General features: G+C 37.3%; 1 protein-coding gene across 1 annotated transcript in view; it reads left to right on the forward strand.

Moving 5' to 3' along the window:
- Positions 1-23,535, forward strand: part of LOC150107281 (protein Skeletor, isoforms B/C) — a 365,485-nt gene that overhangs the window by 125,981 nt on the left and 215,969 nt on the right. Inside the window, exons 8-9 of the mRNA XM_090391768.1 lie at positions 12,450-12,596; positions 21,259-21,331. Coding sequence (XP_090247894.1) covers positions 12,450-12,596; positions 21,259-21,331 — 220 coding nt within the window. The remainder of the gene's footprint in view (positions 1-12,449; positions 12,597-21,258; positions 21,332-23,535) is intronic.

A 23,535-nucleotide genomic window follows, 5' to 3' on the forward strand; every position in this document is an offset into this window, starting at 1 on the left:
AATAGTGGGGAGAAGACATCCATAGAAGTTGAGAATGATTGGAATGAATTGCCTTCGAAGGGGTGGTGAGTGCAGGTAGTGTGAATGAATTCAAGAAAAGATACAACAGCTAGTGTGGGTGATATGTGGCGATTCTCTAGGTCCCTGACTCTCTAGAGGTCTAATAATGATATAAAATATCATACTTTTAAATTAAGTAATTTGTTTACCAGCATGCCTGTTTCATTGTTTACTTTCAAATCTTCACTGGAACATTCAGGAAGGAAATTCAATTAATCCTATAATCAACATTTTTTATGCCACTTTTTTTTTTTAAGTGGGTAAAATAAGTGTTCTACTTTAGTCACTTGGGTTCAACTTTTGAGTAAGCTTTCTGAATTATATAGGATAGCTACTGCAACATTTTCCTTTCTCCATATTTATGCATTGCAGATGGAAGGAAGGACCTATGGAAGGATGACATTGATTGGAGGAAATGGTATAAACACAGCTGATGCAGAATGTGTGGTGAGATACTTAATGAGCAGTTCATAAAGATCTTTCAATCTTGTGAATGTGACTTCATGGAGAGATTAAGGGCAGTTGATGATGGGAAGGAGAGACTGACTGTAAGTGAGCAAGAGGTGTTTCGGGAGTTGAGTAAACTAGATGTAAATAAGGCTGTGGGACTTGATAATATATCACCGCATATTCTGAAGGAATGTGCCAGAGAGTTGACACCTGCCTTGACATATTTTTTTAATACGAGTCTTGCACTTGGTCAAGTCCCTAAAGAGTGGAAGGAGGGCAAGATTGTGCCACTTCATAAAGGAGGTGATCGAACTCGAGCATCAAACTATAGGCCTATCTGTGTGTCAGGTGTTGTGGTTAAGTTGTTGGAGAAGCTTGTGAGAACTAGGATCCAGAGTTGGGTTGACAACAAGTATAATCTTTGATGGACAGCATGAATTTCCTAAAGGGAGGTCATGTTTTAGTAATCTACTTACTTATTACAATAAAGTGACTGCTTCCTTGGACAGAGGAGAAGGATACACAGTAATATACTTGGATTTCACAAAAGCTTTTGATAGAGTACCTCATGATAAATTGACAGTCAAACTATAGCAGATGGGGTTAGATATTAGATTAGTGCATTGGATTGGAGACTGGCTATCTGATAGGTATCAACAAGTTGTGTATGGGGGTGTGCGATATCCAGGAAAAGGAAAGTCACTAGTGGAGTGCCTCAGGGGTCTGTTTTAGGGCCATTACTATTTAACTTGTATATTAATGATATTGGCGAAGATTTGGATGGAGATATTCAGTTGTTTGCAGATGATGCAAAGTTGTGACGAACCATAAAGAGTAGTGAAGATGTTGTGGCCTTGCAAGAAGACTTGAATAAATTGAGTGATTGGGCAAGCAAATGGGGATGCGAGTTCAATATTGCAAAATGTAAGGTTTTAAAATTTGGAAAACAAAAGATAGGATGCAGAATTTATGCTTGGTGAGAATATATTGTTGGAGTTAGAGGAAATAAGAGATCTGGGGGTGATAGTGGATAAGGATCTAAAATTTAAGGGACACATTGCCAAAATTGTGAAGACAACACAAAGACTTCTGGGAATGATGCAGAGGACACTGACTTGTAGAAGTAGGGAGATTCTTGTTCCATTGTATAAGGCTTTGATTAGGCCACACACGGACTATTGTGCCCTGATTTGGTCACCGGGTTTTCAGAAGAATGAAGAGATGTTGGAAAAGGTCCAAAGGCGACTGACTAAGGTAGTTTCTGATCTCTGGAATGTTGAGTATGAGGAAAGATTGAGAAGATGTAATTTGCAGAGTCTGGTGGAGAGAAGGAAGAGGGGAGATATGATAGAGACCTACAAGTTGGTAAGGGGTTGTTATAAGATCAATGGTGGAGACGTTCTACAGAGAATAGTGGGAGATCAGGGGAGAACCAGAGGTCATCCCTGGAAACTGTATAAAGAGGGTGTGAGTAGAGGAGTGAGAGGCAGGTTTTTTGTGCAGAGTTGTGAATGATTGGAATGCCTTGCCTGAGAGTGTAGTGTCTGCAAGGAGTTTGAGTGTGTTTAAGACACAGTATGATGATATATATGTGTGTGTGTGTGATAAAAGGACCTCCCAGATGAGTCTGACTCCATGAGGTCTTGGGAAATAATAATAATAATAATAATAATAATAGATTAGATATCATCTATTCTATTGATTTTCATTGCTGCATTCCTCCTGAATATTTTTTTTCTTTTATTTTGGCTCATTTTTTTCTTATACAAGGGTGGTCTGAAAAGTTCTCGGCCTCAACCATAGATGGCAACACTATTAGCAAAATGTTTTTTTCAAAGTTGGTACATCTGTCATAAGCATCCATGTGAAATTGCAAGTCATTCTATCAAGTAGTTTGTTTTATACGGCTATCTGAAGCAAAAGTGTTGTCTATATTCCTTGAAATGGATAAAATTGAGTATTGTGCGGTTATAAAATTCTTTGTAAAAGAAGGTTTAACACCAAAAGAAATTCATTTGAAGTTCATAAAGGTTTATGGGCACTCTTCTCCTTCATTCTCGACAATTAAGAAATGGACTGCTGAGTTTAAACGTGGCTGTACCAGCCTTGAAGATGATCCACGTGAAGGACGTCCAAAAAGTGTAACACCAGAAATCATTGCTCAAGTACATGATATGGTAAATCTAGTTTAATCCTTTATCCAAGTGTAAGCAAACAAAGTTTGCGCCTGAAAATATCTTCAGGACTGAGGTAAGGTAGTACAACACATGATATGGATTGAATGACTGGCAAGTCAGAGTGCATGAAATTACTGAGACTATAGACATTTCAAAAGAACATGTTGGATATATTTTTCATGAAGAATTGCAAATGAAAAAGCTTTGTGCAAGATGGGTGCAGTTCTTGCTCACAGCAGATCAAAAATGAAAATTTTTGATCTGCTGTGAATGTCTCACATGAAAATCTCTGAACAGTGCTTGGAGCGTTTTAACAAGAATAAAACTGATTTTGTGCATTGATTTATTACTATGGATGAGAATAGTCTTGAATTCATCTTTATACACCAGAATCCAAACAGCAGTCAAAACAGTGGACAGAAGCTGGTTGTTCAGCTCCAAAGAAGAGAGAGTGTTCCATCAGCAGGAAAGGTCATGGCATCGGTGTTTTGGGATGCTAAAGCATTTTGTTTATTAATTATCTTGAAAAGAGTAAAACAATAACCGGGGAATATTATTCCGATCTTTTAACCAGAATAGATGAAAAAATTCGGGAGAAAAGATGCGGTTTGCAGATGAAAAAATCGTCATTCATCAAGACAATGCACCTGCCAACAAAGGTTTTGGTAATGGGAAAATTAAGGGATCTGCACTATGAACAGTTGGAACATCCACCCTATTCCCCAGATCTGGTTCCCTCTGACTTCTATCTTTTCCCAAAACTAAAACTCTTCCTCGCTGGTCAGTGTTTTTCTTTGAATCAAGAGGTGATTGCAGCTATAGATGGGTATTTTGCAGATCTTACTGAGAACCACTAAAGGGATGGAATAATGGTGCTGGAGCATTGATGGAATAAATGTATCCTTCCACTTAAGGGAGATTATGTTGAAAAATAAAAATAATTTTGAAATTAGAAATTTGTTTTTTCATTCTTTTCAGACCATCCTCATAGTCCAGAGCATCCTCATCTTTAGTTTATCTGCAGATAATATCCTATGTGCAATGTATTGTTATTAGCAAAACACTGGACTGAATTTCACTCAACTGGAAAAAATTTGTTGATAAAGGAGGAAGTGAACTTACAAAAGTGGAACTCTGGACTTAAGCATTAGTAGCAAACTCTGGATAAAGACCCATTATGTGTGATGTTGAGTGATCTGAGTTGGCAATTATCATGAAGCCAGATGACAGACCACAAGATGTGAGATTGCTTAAAGTCCTATGTGCCAAAGCCGCTCAAATGCCTTAGAGGTATCAAGCAACCATTTCAGTTTCTGTAAATTTTTTGGGAGCATTTGTCTGAAGGGGGTTGATGTAAACAAAGAGGGCAGCAGTGATCTTTTATATTTATACTGGTTATCTTTTATTAATTGAGAAGTTTCCAGGTAATATAGTATTTGGTGATTGTTAGTGGTTTTCTTCATTACTTTAGGAAGAATTAAGAGATATCCCATAATCAGCCACTTCCTTTCTTAAGAAGAGGTTGAACATGGGTTACTTCCAAACTGAAGGATTAGGTGCTAGTAGAGAGGCAAGAATATAAAAGTGACATGGACAATTAGAGAAATGCCATCTTCTCCAAACTGGATACCAAATTTTTCTGGTTCTGATTTCTTATTCTGATTCTCTTTCTGATGAGAAATTAAAGGGCACATTGTACTCAATGTTATGAGTTTGGAATGGTAGAATGACATTTACTAATATCATCAATGCAATAACTGGAAGAAAAGTAAAAAGCCAGGAGATTTGGAAACTATGTGGTAAAAATGTGTGATGAATGCAGGGGAACTAGAATTCCCAGGATGGCAGGAGTGGCCTCTTGTGGGAATGGATGCTTGGGGGGGGGGGGGGGACAACATCAGGTAACATGGAGTCCAGTGGGGGTAATACATAGGTATAGAAGCAGTGATATTTTTATGCTTTATACTAATGCCAGAATATCTGAAATAAAGGAGATGAATTGGTGGCACTGATAGCATCAGCCTGGACAAAGATTATTGGGATCTCTGAGACAGAGTTGACAGAAGATGATATAATAACAGGAATTGAAGTAGCAGGGTACAGCATTTTTTGGCAGGATAGAAAGAGAAAATGTGGTGGTGGAGTACTTATAAGTGATGACTTATGTCCTCTAAGAGTGGGGGCTTTGGAAGGCAGTGACACTAATGGTTTTGAAAGCGTATGGTGTAGTGGCAGCCCGTACATAAGCACTGCAACACTGCAGCATCCCCCCCCCCAAGGAAAACATGAAAAAATTAAATTTTATTTGTGTTTATAAATAATAACAATGCTTACAACATTATATAAATGCAGTACAACATGTTAAAGGGTACAGCTTATGTTTTGACATTGATTGAATATTTAATGATTGGAATTGTTCGATTAATGCTTTAGATTACGAAACAAATGCACTGCGATCTAACGCCAATATTCGTTTGCGCTTGTCATTGCACATTACATCATTCTCACACTGCTCAAATGGCAGTGTATTTTTAGTATACTTACGTGCCTTATTATTATTATTTCGGGCAACTCCAGGGAGTCGATAGACTCATTGAGGGAGGCCCTAACATCATTTCGAGAACAACTATTCGACATTCATACAGTATCTATCATACCTCGCTTTGAACTCATTCACGGTCATAGCACCCACAACAGACTCTGGCAGCTTATTCCACTCATTCACCACTCTCCAAGTAAAAAAACCTAGCTCTAACACCCCTGCTAACCACATTCTTGCCCAGCTTCCATGTATGGCCCCTAGTATTCCCACCACCAGTCCTATTCTCAAAAATATCTTCTGCATTAATCTTATAGAAATAATTCAGTAATTTGAATGTCTCAATCATATCACCCCTTTTCTGCCTATTAACCAATTTTTGCAACCCACAAATCTTCAACCTGTTCTCATAAGGTTCATTCCACAGATCTGCTATCATCTTGGTCACTCATCTCTGGATACTCTCCACCTCCTCCCCATCAAGAAGAAACCCTGGCGCCCATATCTGGGCACAGTAGTTAGATGGGGTCTTATCAAGGCTTGATACAGAGGAACAATAACTTGTTTGTCTCTGCTTGTTAAAGTATTTTTCAGAAGCAAAGTGATTTGATAAGCTGATTTAGCCACTTTTGCGATGTGCCCCCTAAACTTCAACTCCCTATCCACCAACACCCCCAAATCCCTGGCCTTATCAATCTCCTGGAGTACAGTTCCACCAATGTGATATACTGCTGCTAATCTTTTCCCCCCAAAATGCATAACAACTTTGCCATGCTAAATCGACATCCATTTTCCTTAGCCCAGTCCTTCAAACTATCCAAATCATTTTGCAAAATTTTGACATCCTGTGCACTCACAATTGCTCTACCCAACTTTGCATCATCAGCAAACAAGTGAACATTTCCTCTCAGATCCTTTCCTATATCATTAATGAACAAATTGAAAAGTAGTGGTCTAAGAACAGAACCCTGCTGCACATCACTAGTCACAAGCCGTCTTTTGGACTCTACTCCTGAATAAACCACTCCCTGATATCTCTCCATCAACCACCCTCCTACCCATCTCACCAACCTTATATCCATCCCCATATGCTCCAGTTTACTGATTAGAGTTCCATGTGGTATCCTGTCAAAGGCCTTGGCAAGGTCCAGTAGACTGACTGTAAACCCATTACCCTTATCTAGTTCAGTCGTCACTGTGTTATAAAACGTGAGCAAGTTACTGAGGCATGATCTAATCCTTCACAAAACCATGTTGTCCCCCTTACAGTATCCCATTTTCATCTATCCCATCCTGTATTTTTCTCTTGACTAATTTCTCCAAGACCTTGACAATGATTCCTGATATGTTAATTGGTCGGTAATTTACAACAGCAGTCATGGAACAACCTTTATGCAGTGGAACTATTTTCCCCTCTTTCCACCAGCTCAGGACCAACCCAGACCCGAGACTCAAATTAAACAAAATGGTCAAGGGTACTGACAATTCTTTAGCCGCTTCACGTACGACACGAGCTGGTATACCATCCATTCCCACAGATGTATTGACATTTAGGTTTTGCAATAGACTACTCATATCCACTTCATTCACCATAATTCCTGTATAATCTATTGGTTCATTCATTTCTGCAATGTCACCACTTGGATGACATATTCTTGCAAAATGCTCGCTCAGTAATTCAGCTATATCAACTGATTCAGTTACCTCCCTACCATCACATTCTTTAAAATCATTCTGCCATATACATTTTTCTTTTACTTGCAACATATCGAAAAAACTGTTTGGAATTCTCTTTAGCGTGCATGGCCAATGTTCTTTCATAATCCTTTTTTGCTTTTCTTACAACACTCGTTACCCTTCAGGCCTGGGCATTATACCGTTCATGTGCCTGCCGGTCACCTTTCTCCTTAAATTCCTTCCATAGTTGTTTCTTTTTTTGCAGCTCAAGCTTAATGGTGTTTTTCATCCATTTAACCCCTACTTGATATATTATTCAGACTCTAGGTATACAGTCAGCCATTGCTTCATGCAAGCACTTCTTAACCACCTCCCATGCACTATCAACTTTTAGCCCTTGCAGTTGTACATGGCACTGAACCAATCAAACTCCTAAGCATGTCATACTTACCAGCCTGATAATACCACATGTACCCTGTCTTAATTGTAAATTTCACACCTTTAGCCACCTCCCAAGTCAAGACCCTATGATTGCTCTCACCAATTGGTGGCAACGTGGTCATATTCATTACAGCCAAATTCTCAGATGCAATTACTAGGTCAAGCACTCTCTAACCCCTAGTATTTTCCATTACATGCTGTTGCAGATAGTTATCCCTTAATAACAGCATAAAATCCAATTCCTTTCTCCCATGTGTCCTCTCCTCCTTCCAATCAATGTAATCACAGTTGAAATCTCCCACAATAATTACCCTCCTTCCACTCATTTCTTCTATTTGCTTATGCATACTATATCCACCATCTATTCCATGACCTGGTCTATAGCAGCACCCAATTGTATATTTTGTTCTGATAGTTTTAATCTCACACCAAATAGCCTCAAATGTGCTCTTTTCTCTATCCTGCAGTTCCACTTCTATTCTCCTTGGCTGTAGCTCATCAGCTATCATCAATAACACTCCCCCCCCCCATTTTATTCTCCCTGTCACTCGTGAACACACCATACCCCTCACATTCAATCCCACTAGCTGTGTCATCTTCTGTCAGCCATGTTTCACTAATGCCAATAACCTGTGGTCTGGAAGTGCCAACCAAGGCCAAAAATTCTTCCTTCTTGTTCCTAATACTTCTGGCATTAGTATACATGAATTGCAGAAGCCGATTTGTCCCATCCCTATTTTGATGCCTTATACTAACTATCCCATTCTGATTCGTGGTCTTTCCTACTCGCTTGGGCATATTACACAAACTTAACTGTCTCCCTAAAGTCTGCATATCTACTTCCCCCATTTGATAATTCTAGTTTCCCTGATTCTACACATTCACTTCCACTACATTCGACAACACCTTTTCAAGTCTCCGTACACCAAATCCATTCAAATGTAAACCATCCATTTTATATAAATCCTTTAGCCCATCGAACTCATTCCACACATCCACAAATTCCACACCACTCATACTACATAATTCACACATAAAGTCATTAGCAGTTATGGCTCTCCTTCTATGCTCTTCACTGTCATACTGCAGAAACAGACTCACCATCCTAACTCTCTCACTCTTCTCTTTTGCTACCTCAAGCAGTTCCTTCACATCCTCAATCATAGCCATTTTGTTTCCTTTCAAATCATTTGTACCTGCTACCACTGTCAATTCTTTCACCCGCTGCTTTTGCATTCTAATTGACTCGCTTACATTCTTAACATTTGCACCAGGTTGGTACAATTTTGTTAAACTCTCAACTAACACACCTCTTACTAAGGAATCTCCATACAACACTTGCTCTTTCATTTTGTTTACACTCACTATCATACCCTTATTTTTTCTATCATACTTTTGCCGATTATTAGTCGCTATGCTTGGTAAACATTTTTTGCCAATGCTCCAGCTGCCGATTTGCCCTATGTATCGCTGCACTTAATAGAGCAATCTCACTCATTGTGTCAGTGTCATCATTTTTATTCTCCGATGATTCATTCAATTGTTCTCTATGTTTACCTTCAGTCTCACTTTCAACACCACTCTCACAGCTATCAAGTATTAACTCGCAAATATCACCATTCATACCTCGCATATCACTGTTATCTAGATTCTTACTTTCAACATCGATATCACTCACACGACCTGAAACACTCTTTAAATCCTCACATTCTTTACACTTTTTGCACACATTCACTCCACTATCGTTGTTTAACCAGACCCCAAACGGTACACTGAATCAAATCCTTTAAGTTAAAATTTTTAGACAAATATTGCAACCTTGACGCCATCTTTGTATTCCTCTTTATAGGAACCATGTGCACAGATAATCGTATCCATTCAATTTACTATTAAAATACTCAAAAAACACATAAAAATTACCCAGACATGCTAAAATACTAAAAGTAAACAATACTATGTAAATACTATGAAAAAATTCACCAATTATTACTCAAAATATCACTTATCTGTTCAGGAGCTATCCACAAACACTACACACCATGTAGCCCTCTCAATTCGTAAAAATGATATTTCTGTGAGATATGAAATGTTTATTATTGGTGCATGTGCATGGTGAACTATTTTTTGTAAATCTTATTTTATTTTGTTAAAATAACATAATTATTTATTTATTATAGATACAAAGCTGAATTATGACAAGTGTCACTGTTGAAAATATGAAAAGAATTATATTTTTTCAATTATCATTACACGAAACAAATGCACTGCGATCTAACGCCGATATTCGTTTGTGCTTGTCATTGCTATTGACGAAACTTTTATTATTGGTGTTTGTTCGTAGTGAGGATGAAATATTTTTAATAAAGCAATTTTAGTATGTAAATTTATTTATTAATAAATTCGTTACTGATTAGGAAAAAAAAGTTTTTTTTTTTTTTTTTGTATATGCAGCACTCCCACTTAAAATTTTCACCGCCCACCACTGGTATGGTGTGAGGTAGAAATGGATAGAATATTTAGTGGAGTGTTGCTACAAACCAAGGAGCACAGTGGGGTGGGGAGCAAGAGATGTTTAGGTAGTTGATCTTGGCAAGTGCATGAAGAATGATTGTTATGGGAGATATTAACTACAGCAGTATAAGCTGGGAAGAGGAAAATGCATGAAATAATAATAAGGGAATGGAATTTCTAGAATTCTTGAGGGACAAATTTCTTAGGCAACATGCAATAGAGGGAACAAGAGGCTCAAGAGTTTTGGATTTGCTCATACCATCAGAAGAGCTGATAATAAGTGAGATGACATCTCTCCCACCAGTTGAAGAGGGTGACCATGTGGTTTTGACTTAGAAGATGAATAGGCATGCAGGAGTATCAAAGAAAAGGGAATGAATGTATATGGAATTATAAGGCAGGTAATTATAATAGTCTTAGATATCAACTAGGGGAATTCAATGAGGACGGAATTGGGAGGCCAGGATATCATTAGTGCTTGGGAAATTGTGAAGGAATATTTGATAGCAGCAATAATAAGCTGTATTCCATGAGTGAAGAAGAGTACACAATTTGGTGTGAAGTGGATGACAAACAATATCAAATAGGAACTGCAGTTGAAAAAGAGATTATGGAAGAGATATAAAGAGAGGGGTAGAGGGTGACTGGTATGGTGAGGAAGGCAAAACTGGAATATGAGAAGAGATTGACACTAAGATCCAAAGAAAATCCTAGGCAATTTTTTAGCTATGTGGCCAGTAGGAGGAGAAATGATTGTGGAAGAATGACATTGAAGGATAAAAATGGGAATAGAGTGACTGATGCAGAGGACATAGTGGAGTTGCTCAATGAGTATTTCGTCCTGGAGAAGGTTTTAATATTAGAGGGATAGGGCAGGTTCAAGGTTTTAGAGGTGCAAGAGGAGAGAGTGTTCAAAATACTGAGTACTCTGGATGTCAGTAAAGCTGTGGGACTGGATGGTACTTCCTCACGGGGGGAGAGAACGTGCTAAAGAACTGACAGCTCCATTGACCTGTCTCTTTAATAAAAGTCTGGATGCGAGAAAGGTACCCAAGGAATGGAAGATAGTTCCATTGCACAAGGGCAGTAGTAGACTGGAAGTTTCTATTTATAGGCCAGTTTGTGTGTTATCAGTAGTTGTTAAGATCTTGGAGAAATTAGTGAGGGACTACAAAGAGCGTTGGGCAGATGAGGGTGATGTTATCTGTAAAAATCAACATGGATTTGTTAAAGGAGTGCTCATCCTTTTGTAATACGATTGCCTTTTATATTAAAGTGACAAGAGCAATTGATGACGGAAAGGCATATACTGCTTTTTTTTTTTGGATTTTGCAAATGCATTTGACAGGGTGCCACACGATAAGCTGATATTTAAGTTGCAGCACATTGGTTTAAATATTGGGTTAGTCAACTGGATTCAGGATTGGCTGTCTGATATGTATCAGAGAGTTGTGTATGGTGGGGCAGTATCAAGGAAGCAGAAGGTTACAAGTGGGGTTACACAGGCTCAGTACTGGGACCTGTATTGTTCAACCTTTATGTCAATGACATTGTCAGTAGATTGCAAGGTGATATTCAGTTGTTTGCGCATTATGTTAAGCTGGGAAGGGTTATCAGAAACAGTGCAGATGTGGCATCCGTGCAAGAGGATTTGAATAAACTATACAGATAGGCAAATGAATGGGGGTGTCGGTTTAATGCAGCAAAATGTAAAATCTTCTACTGGAGGAAGTAGGGGAAAACAAGAAATCTGGGAGTGATGATTGATAGAAAACTGAAATTCAGGGATCATATTTCAAAGGTGGTGAAGGTAACCCAGAGGATTGCTGCAATACTGAGAAGGACACAGACTTGCAGAAATAAGAGTTATCATTCCGTTGTATAAGACTCTGATCAGGCCACACTTAGATTTGTTCTCAAATTTGGTCCCCAGGATTAGAAAGGGATAAATTAACTGTGGAAAGGGTACAGAGGTGGATAATAAAGATGGTGTCAGGACTGTGCAATGTTAGTTATGAAGATAGGCTGAGGGAATGTGGACTGCAGAGTTTGGTGCAGAGTTTAGAAGGAGGAGAGGTGATATGATAGAGACTTTTAAACTGTTGAGAGGCAGTTACAGGGTGGACATTGGGGAGCCCTTTTGCTTGGTGGAATAGCAGGAAGGAGCTATGACAAGGGGCCATCCCTGGAAGTTACGAAAGGAAGCTGTGAGCAGGAGGGTGAGGAGCGGTTTCTCGTGGAGGGTGGTTGAACCGTAGAATGCATTGCTTGAGAGTGGTGAGAGCAAGAACTGTCAGTGAGTTCAAGGCGTGGTATGATAGATCTTGTGTTTCCTAAGAAGGATCTCTCACGATGAGTCTCTTGACTCCATGGTGGTCTGAATAATAATTAATATTTACTAATTAAGAAATAAATAGTATTGTTATAAGTCATGGTTGTGTGTTTATTGTTTCTTAATTCTTACAAGCCATTCAGGATATATTAAGACCTAACATCTTTGTGGTCTATGCAATCATAATTTTGAGTTTTTTTGAAAATGCTCGCCTTTTAATCTTTTATATCATCCTATTGCAGTTTTTTCCTCTTTTATCTAGAAAAGCGGAGTATCCCAGGTGAAAGCTATTATGGCAGTTATATTGGCAATTTAAAAACAAATGCCCACGATGTAAAAGGAGCAGTTTACCTTGCCAGTGATGATACTTTTTTCTTAGTTGGATTCAGTTACGATGGTCAAGGACCAGGCAAGTATAAGAATTACTATTCTAGAATGTGTAAATGAAAAAGAATTATTTCTATGAAATAATTCTAGGTTTTTTGATTTTTTTAAAATTAATACTGTACAATGTATTTCAGTTTTTGTTAATAACATTTCTTTCACATTTTTAATTTGTATTATAATTCAAAAAACATATATTTTATTTTTTTATTAACTGAAAATTCTGAATGTTACTTTGCCTTTATTTTTGAAAGGAGAGGTGATTATCCTTTCCAAATCTTCTAATATCTACGAATTTGACTGTTATATAATTTTTACACTAGTAACTTTATAAAATTTTAGTATTGTCTCTTTCTCGATTTAAACCATCATCATCCCAGATCTTTATTTCCTCCACCTCCTCCAATATATACACCCACCAAGTGTATACTCTGTATTTCTTCTTTGTTTTCCAAAGTTTAAAACTTGATGCTTTTCAACATTGAACTGGTAACTCCTACTCCTCATAGTTCTTCCTAACTTTACTCATCTGCAAACAATTGCATATACCTATTCAAACTGCCAGCCTGGTTGGCCAAATGGTTAGCATATCTGCTCTCCAGCCAAAAGGCCGTGAGTTCGAATCCTGCCGTGGGCATGGATGTTTGTGATTGTCTGTATACTAGTAGTGGTGGTGGTGGACAGTAGATGGCATTGGTGTAGATGATGCAGTTGGTGGATGAGGCTGACTGGTGGAGATGGAGAGTTGTAGAGTAGGTGCCCTCCCTCAATCGGTCTTGGAACTCCATGGAGGTGTCTAATAATAATAATAAAAACCTTGCCCAGTATCATTATCATTAACAAATTTGGGTGCATAAGACTGCCCCAAAATTTGGGAAACATATATTAGAAGAACTTCAGCCCAAAGGCCAATAACTACCAATATAGCCCGCCAGGGGACACCATCAGGACTTTAGGAAAATGGTAGCTTCCTCGCTTCATTTCTCATTTGCTGTTATGTAGCACTTGCGTGCATCTGTTCTTTATTTTAAGTTCCCAAGAAGATGGCAACGTGACGTTGCCGACATATCGGAAAGTATTTATTAAATTCGTTTTTAATTTATATTTCTAGTGTACGCTGTCAATTCCTTAATTATTACTTATCATGTTTAACCAGCGTATAAGCCTTTCAACAAGAATTAGTATCATTAACATATAGATGAAACAACACCTATAGGTCCTAAAACAAATCTTTGAGCACACCATTAGTGACTTTCCGCTTCTGGAATAATTGCTCCTCCATCAGCCAGTCTCCATTCCAGTGCACTAATTTGATATCAAACATATCCATTCTAGTTTAACTATCAACTCATTGAGTTACAATCTATCAAAAACATTTGTAAAATCTAAGTATACTATAGTGTATCGATCTCCTTTGTCCAGTGCACCTTTCACTTTATCATAACAAGTAAGAGCATATTACCAAAACCTGATCTTATTTAGCAAATCTGTGCAGTCCATCAAAGAAAATACCACCGTTGTCAACCCAATTCTGGTTCTCACTAACTTCTCCATCACTTTAAACACAAACAAATGATGCACAGATTGGCCTATTTTAATTTGAAGCTTCAGTTCTGTCAATCCTTTCACTTCTTTGGAACTTGACTCATATTAAACAAGTATGCCAAAGCAGTCTTCTTCCTGTGATAATCCCTCAAAACACATGGTGATATAAATTAAAGATGCCAAGAAATTATATTCTTGGTTTAATCCTCTATCCAAGTGAAATAAACAAAGTTTGCACATGAAGTAACTTCACAACCGGGCAACTTGTATATAGAGGCTAATGACTTCATATCACTTGCTTAGTATCCCTGCTAACGCAAAGCACATATCCTTATGTACATGTATAATGCTATGCATTATGAGGAAGGGTCACTACCCAGACTAGTTTCAACCTTTATTGAGAACTCAGTAGGAGTCAGACCCAGAAGTGATACCAAATTTGAAATAATGCATAAGTCATATTTCCATATACAAGTAGCCAAAAGGTATCACACCTTATTACTAAAATACTCTGGATTAGAGATAGATGCTGACAGTTTTTCCACTTGGTTATACTATAAATTAAAATGCCAAGAAATTATATTCTTGCTTTAATCCTTTGTCCAAGTGTCAGCAAACAAAGTTTGCACATGATGTAACTTCACAACTGGGTAACTCATATATAGAAATTAATGATGTGAAGTCATTAGCCTCTGTATACAAATTGTTCAGTCATGAAGTTACTTATGCACAAACTTTGTTTGCTTACACTTGGATAAAGGATTAATCCAAGAATATAATTTCTTGGTATCTTTAATTTATAGTATAACCAAGTGGAAAAGCTTTTAACATGGTGATATATCAAGTCCAACAGCCTTATTAACATAAAATTACTCAATTTCCCATATACCTCTTGTTGACTCACTCATGCTCTCTTTCTCCCATTCCACAGCTCTCAAATTTCGTATGTTGTCACATTGACAAGGACGAACTGCTCATTTAACATCTCAACTATGTTCTCTGTAGTAATATCCTTTTATTATTTTCTTCAGTTCAATATCAGCAGTATTTCCCCCCCCCCATCCTATCTTCTCTATCCTCTCTACTGCTGGCCAAGTCTCACTAATACAGTGATACCTCGGCTAACGAAGATAATTCGTTCTGGAATCTCATTCGTTAGCCGAAACGTGATTTCCCATAGGTTTATATAAAAAATCATTTAATTTGTTTTGGATGCTGCTTACTATTTAAAGATAAGTTTTACAAAATAGTAAAAAGCACACTATAAAAGGGCAAAAACTCACCAGAGGCTGAGATTAACAGCTACCCAATTAGATGAAGTAGAATGGAAAATAGAATGAAAAACTGACGACCTTTACACTATTATATACACTTTATTAAACTGAAAATATGTGCACGTTTTTACTATTCTTCTCCCAAATTTTCAAAGTTTATTCAAGATAAGTCTCCTCTTCTTCAGTAGCTGGCCTCTGTCTCTTTGCTAAAGGAGAAGTCAAAAATAGATGTGGTGTTTGGAGGAAGAAATTTTATCTTGATGAAGTTTTAAATTCTGCCTCCAAATCTTCTTCCAAGCCAGGTGGATGCCCTGGAGCATTGTCCAGAAGAAGCACAGCCTTTTCAGGCAAGTTTTCTTCTCTCAGGTACTTTTTCACCATGGGCCCAAACACCTCCACAATCCACTCTGTGACTATGCGTCTTGTTACCCATGCCTTAGTGTTTGACTTCCAATAAACACTAAGCATGGGCTTGCAAACATTCTCCTTCTTGAAAATTCTTGGTGTCTCAGAGTGGTAGACCAACATTGGTTTAATTTTGAGATCACCATTTGCATTAGCACAAAATAAAAGAGTTATTCTATCTTTCATAGGTTTGTACCCTGGCATACATTTCTCTTCTTTTGTGATGAAAGTTCTTTTGGGCATTTGCTTCCAGAACAGCCCAGTTTCATCACAATTAAACACTTGTTCTGGCTTGTATCCATGAATGATGGTTCACTCCTGAAATTCTCTAACAAACTTCTCAGCCTCCTCTATTTGCACTGGTTCCTTCTCCATGTCTAATTACACTATGGATTCCTGACCTTCTCTTGAATTTCTCAAACCATCCTTGCTTCTTTTGAATTCTTCCTCTGCCTTCTGTACTGTGTCCTGCCACATTTTTCTTCAAATTTTCATAAATCATTCTGGCTTTGCTGCAGATCATCTCTTGAGTCATAGTGTCACCAGCCATTTGACGCTCACTTATCCAGATCATCAGAAGCTTTTCCATTTCTTCATTCACGGAACTTCTTTGGGATTGAGAGGCCAAGGTCTTCACACCAGCTGCAACCGAAACTGCCTTAATCTCCTCCTTCTTCAAAATTGTAGCTATTGATGATGATGCTATGCCATGCTTGACTGCTAAATCCATAATTCTGACTCCTCTTTCATATGCTGAAATTATTTCTTTCTCCATATTCAGTTGTGAGCAACTTTCTGCTTCCCTTTGGTTTATCGCTTACTTTTTTTGGACCCGTTGTCAAGAAAATTTTTTTTCCCTTTTAAAATTTTTGTCTGAAAAATATAAAAGAAATACGACATATAGCATATTATTTATTTAATTAGATAAGAATAGAATTTACTAATTATAAATTAATCCCCCATAGTAGAACTTAGCCAAGTACTAAAGAATAAATGCTATCACACTTACCTCTCGCATTCACAGCCACACGGAGTGTGCACCATACTGACACTGGTATGAGGCGTCCCGCCTCTCGCTGTCTCGAACGTAAACAACCAAGTCAGGTTGGTGGGGGTCTCCCCCTATATGATGTGGTCAGCTCATTTCTTTGTCACACATATACAGATGGAAAAGATAAGCTCCTGGAATGGTCCAACCGTTCATGTTTGCTGCTTTATGTTAGCGCGTGCATCCACTAAAACAGGGGTTCCCAACCTTTTTGTTTCCTAGAGCACATTCTAAAATACTGGTAGAGCGATGGGCACCATCCTTTTTTTTTTTCAAGCAAATTTTTTGAATTCTTTTGTTAAATGAATACATACAAAGTTTACATTATAATCAAATGTTTTATTACTTATAAAACATTTGATTATAAATCCATTGATATTGCCAACCATTGCTGGTGCCCCATCAGTAGTTATCGCAGACAGCTTGTGCAAAGGCATATCTATCGACTTGGCGTATATTCTGAATGTATTATAAATATATTCACCCATTGTTCGTACCTTCATAGGTAATATTATAAGTAGATCTTTTACAGTGGAGTTACTAAATACCATTCTCACCTTAACTGCCAACTGTGCTGTGTCTGATACATCTGTTGACTCGTCAAATTGTAAAGAGAACCAGTTACATATTTCCAAGTCACTTTTTAACTGAGTTTGTATGTCCATTGAAATTACATGTATTCTTCTTGTGACGGTGTTATTTGACAATTGTAAATCTTGTATTGCTGACATAATCTCACGTTGTTAGAAAATCCCTCAAATAAACAATCGGCACCAGTCAAAAATGCTTCTTTTAACAACTCGCCATCTTGGAACAGTTTTTTATTCTTTGCGAGCATGTGAGAAATTTTTAAAGAAGCAATGGTGGCATTTTTAGATGTTACCACATGTCTAGTGAAATCCGACTGTTGGGCAGACAGGTTCGATTTTTTTTTTTTTTTTAGATTTAAGTGGATAATTCGTATTAAAAGTGCCATGCATTGTCTGGAAGTGACGTTCAACATATTATGTTTTTTCGGAATTGCAACACTACTGTTGCACGACAAACAAACACAATTATCTTTAAAATTAACGAAACAATATGTTTCCTCCCAGTCAGTGTTAAAATTATAGGTTCATTAAAAATCAAAATATTTCAAAAATTTAAGTACAAGACACTTAAAATTATGCGCATATAACCAGCAACAGATAATGAACAACTTCGAATGCGCATCTACTTTACATTGTATGCATTTAATACTCGTCATGTGTCATTAATGCATGCCATGAATTGTTGTGTGATGCACGTGATTATTTCAAACTATACGTGGTTGAACAGCGGCGGGCACACACAAATTGGTCGACTGGCACCATGGTGCCCGCTGGCATAGGGTTGGGAACGCCTGCACTAAAACATTAGTTAGCCGAATCCATATTCGTTAGCCGAGTCCGAAAAACAGTGAAAAAAATCTTTGTTATCCGAAAAATTTGTTAGCAGGGTCACTCGTTAGCTGAAGTATCACTGTACCTATAACTTTTGGCAAGGTTGCACTAACCAATGCCAAAACCTCTTCCTGTTATTTCTGATACTACCTCATATACTTAAACTGTAACATCCCATTAGACCCCAACCACTTTTCAATCTTATATTGACTATCTCATCCAATATTGTTGCTTGAGAGACTAGATATTGCATTTCTTGGTCACACTCATCACCTCATGCCTGCACACACTCACAGATTAGGGTGTATGCAGGTGTGTGTGTATGTACCTGCACGTGCGCACACACACGCACACACACACACACACAGACTCATCTGAATCCATCCTAATTGCTTTAGGTTTCCTGACTTTGTGTGTCCACACTCAGTGAATAATTGTCGAGATACCTAACACTGAATCCATTTAAGTGCAGTCAGTCAGCAAAATATACATTCTTCCATCTATCAAATTCAGCCCATAGGTCTACAAACTCTACATCGTTTCTTCTACACAACCTGTGCATTGATTCATTTGTACCATGCCTTGAGGCTTGCAATTCACTTCCATCACATCATGGTAGTAAACTTAATATTTTCACCTGATGTTCTTCTTTTTTTGTTTCTTCCAATAACTCCTTCACATCCTCCCTCATATACTATTTCTTACCTCTCAGGTCATTAGTACCAGCCAAAACAATGAATTTTTCACAGCTTCATTAATTTTATTGATTTTCACACCAAGGAAACAAGATTTTCTCACACTTTCATTAAGTACTCCTCTTATCATGGAATCACTAAAATTTTTCTCCTCATTCTCTCTCATATCTTGGGCCGCTTGCTTTTTTCTCCTCTCAGTTCTACTGATCTTGACACTTCTGTGATTGTTCAATTCCAAGCTTTGTCCTATAAAGGACTACATAAGCCTGCTGTTTCCATATCTTGGGCCGCTTGCTTTTTTCTCCTCTCAGTTCTACTGATCTTGACACTTCTGTGATTGTTCAATTCCAAGCTTTGTCCTATAAAGGACTACATAAGCCTGCTGTTTCCATATCGAGGTCCTCTTTGTTTGCCTGATCTACCACCCTCACCATACCTTTAAAATCATCTATGATATTTATTTTCTGGACTTCTGTCAATATTGTCTATCCTACTATCGTGTGCTTGTACTCTGCAATCAACTTACACTCATTCTCTAAACACTTGCTCCACATTCATTTATTAGTCTCACTCTCCTTCCACAAATCTTTCAGATTTTGCAATGAATACATCTCACACATACTGCACTGAATAAAATCTCAAAAAACTCAACCCACCCAACAAGGTTGTTTTGGCTGCCATTATTCTACTATGCATTTTCACCATACTGACAGTATCTACTTTAAAACAAACATAAGTTTTTCTTAAATCTGAATAACTGTCTATCACACACCCATGTAAAACAAAAAAACTACAATGAATTATTATTAGTATTTAGGCCTCCATGGAGTCAAGAGACCCATTATGGGAGGACCTTCCCAGGACACACAAAGTCTATCATACCACTCCTTGAACTCATTGACCGTTCTTGCTCTCACCCTCTATTAGGCAATGCATTCCACGGTTCAACCACCCTCCATGCAAATAAACCACTCCTCACTATCTTGCTCATAGCTTCCTTTTGCAATTTCCAGGGATGCCCCCCCCCTTGTCATTACTCCTTCCTGCTGTTCCACCAAGTGCAAAAACTCCCCAGTGTCAACCCTGTAACTGCCTCTCAGTTTAAAAGTCATGATCATATCACCTCCTTCTATCCACCAAGCTCTGCAGTCCACATTCCTTCAGCCAATCCTCATAACTAACATTGTACAGTCCTGAAACCAACTTTGTTATCTGCCTCTGTACCCTTTCCACAGTTAATTTATACTGTTCAAATCCTGGGGACCAAATTTGAGAACAATAGTCTAAGTGTGGTCTGATCAGAGTCTTATACAACAGAATGATAATGCTTTTATCTCTGCTGGTCAGCATCCTTCTCAGTATTGTAGCAATCCTCTGGGTTACCTTCATCACCTTTGCAATATGCTCCCTGAATTTCAGTTTTGTATCAATCATCACCCCCCAGATCTCTTGTCTCCCCTACTTCCACCAGTACAGCTCCTCCAATTGAGTATGCAGCCTCCCATCGACGTATCCCAAACTTCAAGACTTTACATTTTGCTGCATTAAATTAACTAATTTTTAAAATTTTAATCAATAATATCTTTCAGCACCATTCCCACAATGTGGCAAGCCCAATGTAATGTAATATATATTTGTGTACTATTAAATCCTATTAAGAGTTTTTAAAAGAATTTTATACTAAATATGGTATAGAAACAAATTTTACAACTATTGTTAAGTGCAATATAGAACTTAGCATTTGAGTGATACTGAAAATATAACATTTTGTTTTGTTTGCATTTTCAGTATCATTTATACAGTATGATGTAGTAAATATTTAACGTAACAGCCAACTTTCACCAAGCAAACACAAAGTATAGTGTCATGTTGATAAAGTGGTTTTTTTTATGTACATTTTATATTCTAGAGCAGGGACTGTTTAAACTTTTATAACTTAACAGCTTCTCGAAAGTAAATGTGTATACAAGTGATTGGTGATCATGAATCACTACATACAGTTTGCTATTTAACTTACACTGATTGGTACAGCAAAATGGCCACTTCTTAGTGTCAAGGAAAGTGACAAGTACAGAACATGTTCGGAATAGAAATACCAGACTAATGATTTAAAAAGCTGAAGTTGCAGTAAAGACTGATTTTATACTTAATTTTTATCTCTATATTGATGCTACCTTAACTCTTGAGGGATAAATATAATAAATGCATTCTGTCAGTGTAATGTGTTCTTACTATGAAGTTGATTATAACCTAAAATGTTAAGTTGTCTTTCATTTAAATTACATCATTTTTATTTCAGATGCATATTTTTGGGCTGGAAATGAACCCAAGCTTGCTCCAGATGGCTTTATCGTACCTGATGAATTAGGAACGTAAGTTTTTTTTTTTTTTTTTTTTTTTTTTTTTTTTTTTAATAAATCTATAGTAGGAGAAAAAATCATGATGATAATAATAAAAGTTACTATAGTAACTTTCTTCATTCAATAAAATATGGAATCAGTTTATTAGGATGTTTTTGTGGCTATGGTATCCATCTAAATACTAATAGATCTATCACGTTGAGTAAGACCACAAAAATCTTTTTAAAACATCAAGTAATGAAACCATGGGAAATTTATAGAGCAGTTGACTAATGTAGATGTAGGACTTATGATTACTTGATATATCCTTCAATCCCCATTTCCAGTCAACTGCCATAAGGATGTTCAGATGAACACATGGAAAATTATGCTATAAAAGTTACTGAAAAAGAGAGCCAAAAAACTTCACTTCGGCAAGGCAGAATTATTCAAATTAAGTGGATATTGAATCCAACATTATTCAGCTATGAAATAATGTCGGATTCAATATCCACTTAATTTGAATAATGGCATACAAGTACTGGATTAATGTGGAAGAGATTTTTCAGAGAATGGGTATAACAAGAGGCTCTGTCTGGAAACTGTATAAGGAGTGTATATCAGCAGGGGAGTAAGGAGAAGGATTTTTGCATGGAGAGCTGTCGATGAATGCAGTGTAATCAGAGTGTGCAAACATAGAATCAGTAAATGAGTTTAAGGCACAGCTGATGAGCTGTTCATTGTGCGTGTGTGTGTATGTATAAAACAATAGTGAAAAAAATGTAAAACAGTGATGTGAAACCTGGTTAAGACTAATTGAATTTTTTTTTTTACCCCCTGTTATAATTCTGTTTCTAATGGTAAAATGATTTGAAATGATTGCTACCAGGCTTTTTTTTTTATATATCAATTCCATTCATGAAAGGCTGTTAGTCTATAGTACATTAGCATTAGTATCGTGGATGGGCTAAAAGCTAGATGAGGTTGTAGTTTTAATTTTAATAAATGCAAGGTGTTACACTTTGGGGTACAGAAATATATGACTACATATGGTATTGGTGGAGCTGTACTCAGGAAGTGGATGAGATTTGTGATCTTGGGATGTGGTAGACAGTGGACTAAAGTTTTTTCGAGGACACATTACAAGTGTTATGAATACTGCCTATCGTACTGCTGCTGTGATTTAGATCACTGACATGTGGAGATAAGGAGGTCGTGGGGCCTCTATATAAGGCATTAGTTTAACTACACATGGACTATTGTGCTCAAATATGGTGGCCTGGTTTTTTTTGTGATGCAGAAACATTAGAGAGGATCCAAAAATAAATAACAAAAGTGATATTAGGACTCTGGAGCATTGGTTATGCAGAGAATTTTAGGGAATGTGAATTACAGAGTTGGGTGGATTGGAGGAAAAGAAGAAATATGATAGAGACCTTCAAGTTTAGTCAAAGGATTCTTTCAGATTAATATAGAAGAAATTATAAAAAGAGTGGATGTTAAGATGGGAAGAACAAGAGGCCATCCCTGAAAGTTGTAGAGATGTGAAGAAGAGTGTGAAGAGTAGATATTTTTTACGCGGAGAATTGTTGGTGAGTGAAATGCATTGCTAGAGTACATTATGAATGCAGGGAATGTAAAGCACTTCAAAGTTCATTATGATAGACATGTGGCTGGTAGAGTGGGCCTTCCATGATGAGTCTGACTCCATGAGGTTACCAAAATAATAACAATAATAAGTAATCTAGAAATCCATCTCTAGAGACCAAACGTGCAGCTTATTCAAGCCACTTCAGGCCTATGCTGTGTGATGAAATTCATTTACATCCTCAAGACATCTCACAAAACATATCCATGCCCATAGCAGGATTCAAACCCACTGGAGAGTGCAGACATTAACAACTTGATTGACCAGGCTGGTAACTTACTTCCAGCTAGATGTTTTAAAGGAACATGGGTGGCAGACATATATTTTTATAATTGAATGACACATATACAGAAAAATATAATTCATTTAACTCCAATAACAGATGATCAAATTTAAATCTACTGAAGTGAAGAATCTTAGTTTGATTCCAAAGAACTTTTCATCTAGTGTCAGGTTCATGGTAAGCAAGGCCCCACTTTTCAGATTCTTAGAATTTGATGTAGTGTTCATGTGCTTGGATTCTAATCTCAGCAGAATGATCTTTCTGTCCAAAATAAAGTCCACACACAAACAAAGCACTTGATAGACT

The sequence above is a fragment of the Typopeltis vanoorti genome, chromosome 4 (genome assembly GCF_054136105.1).
Source record: "Typopeltis vanoorti isolate ZY-2024b chromosome 4, IOZ_Tvanoo_1.0, whole genome shotgun sequence".
NCBI classification, from domain to species: Eukaryota; Metazoa; Arthropoda; class Arachnida; order Uropygi; family Thelyphonidae; genus Typopeltis; species Typopeltis vanoorti.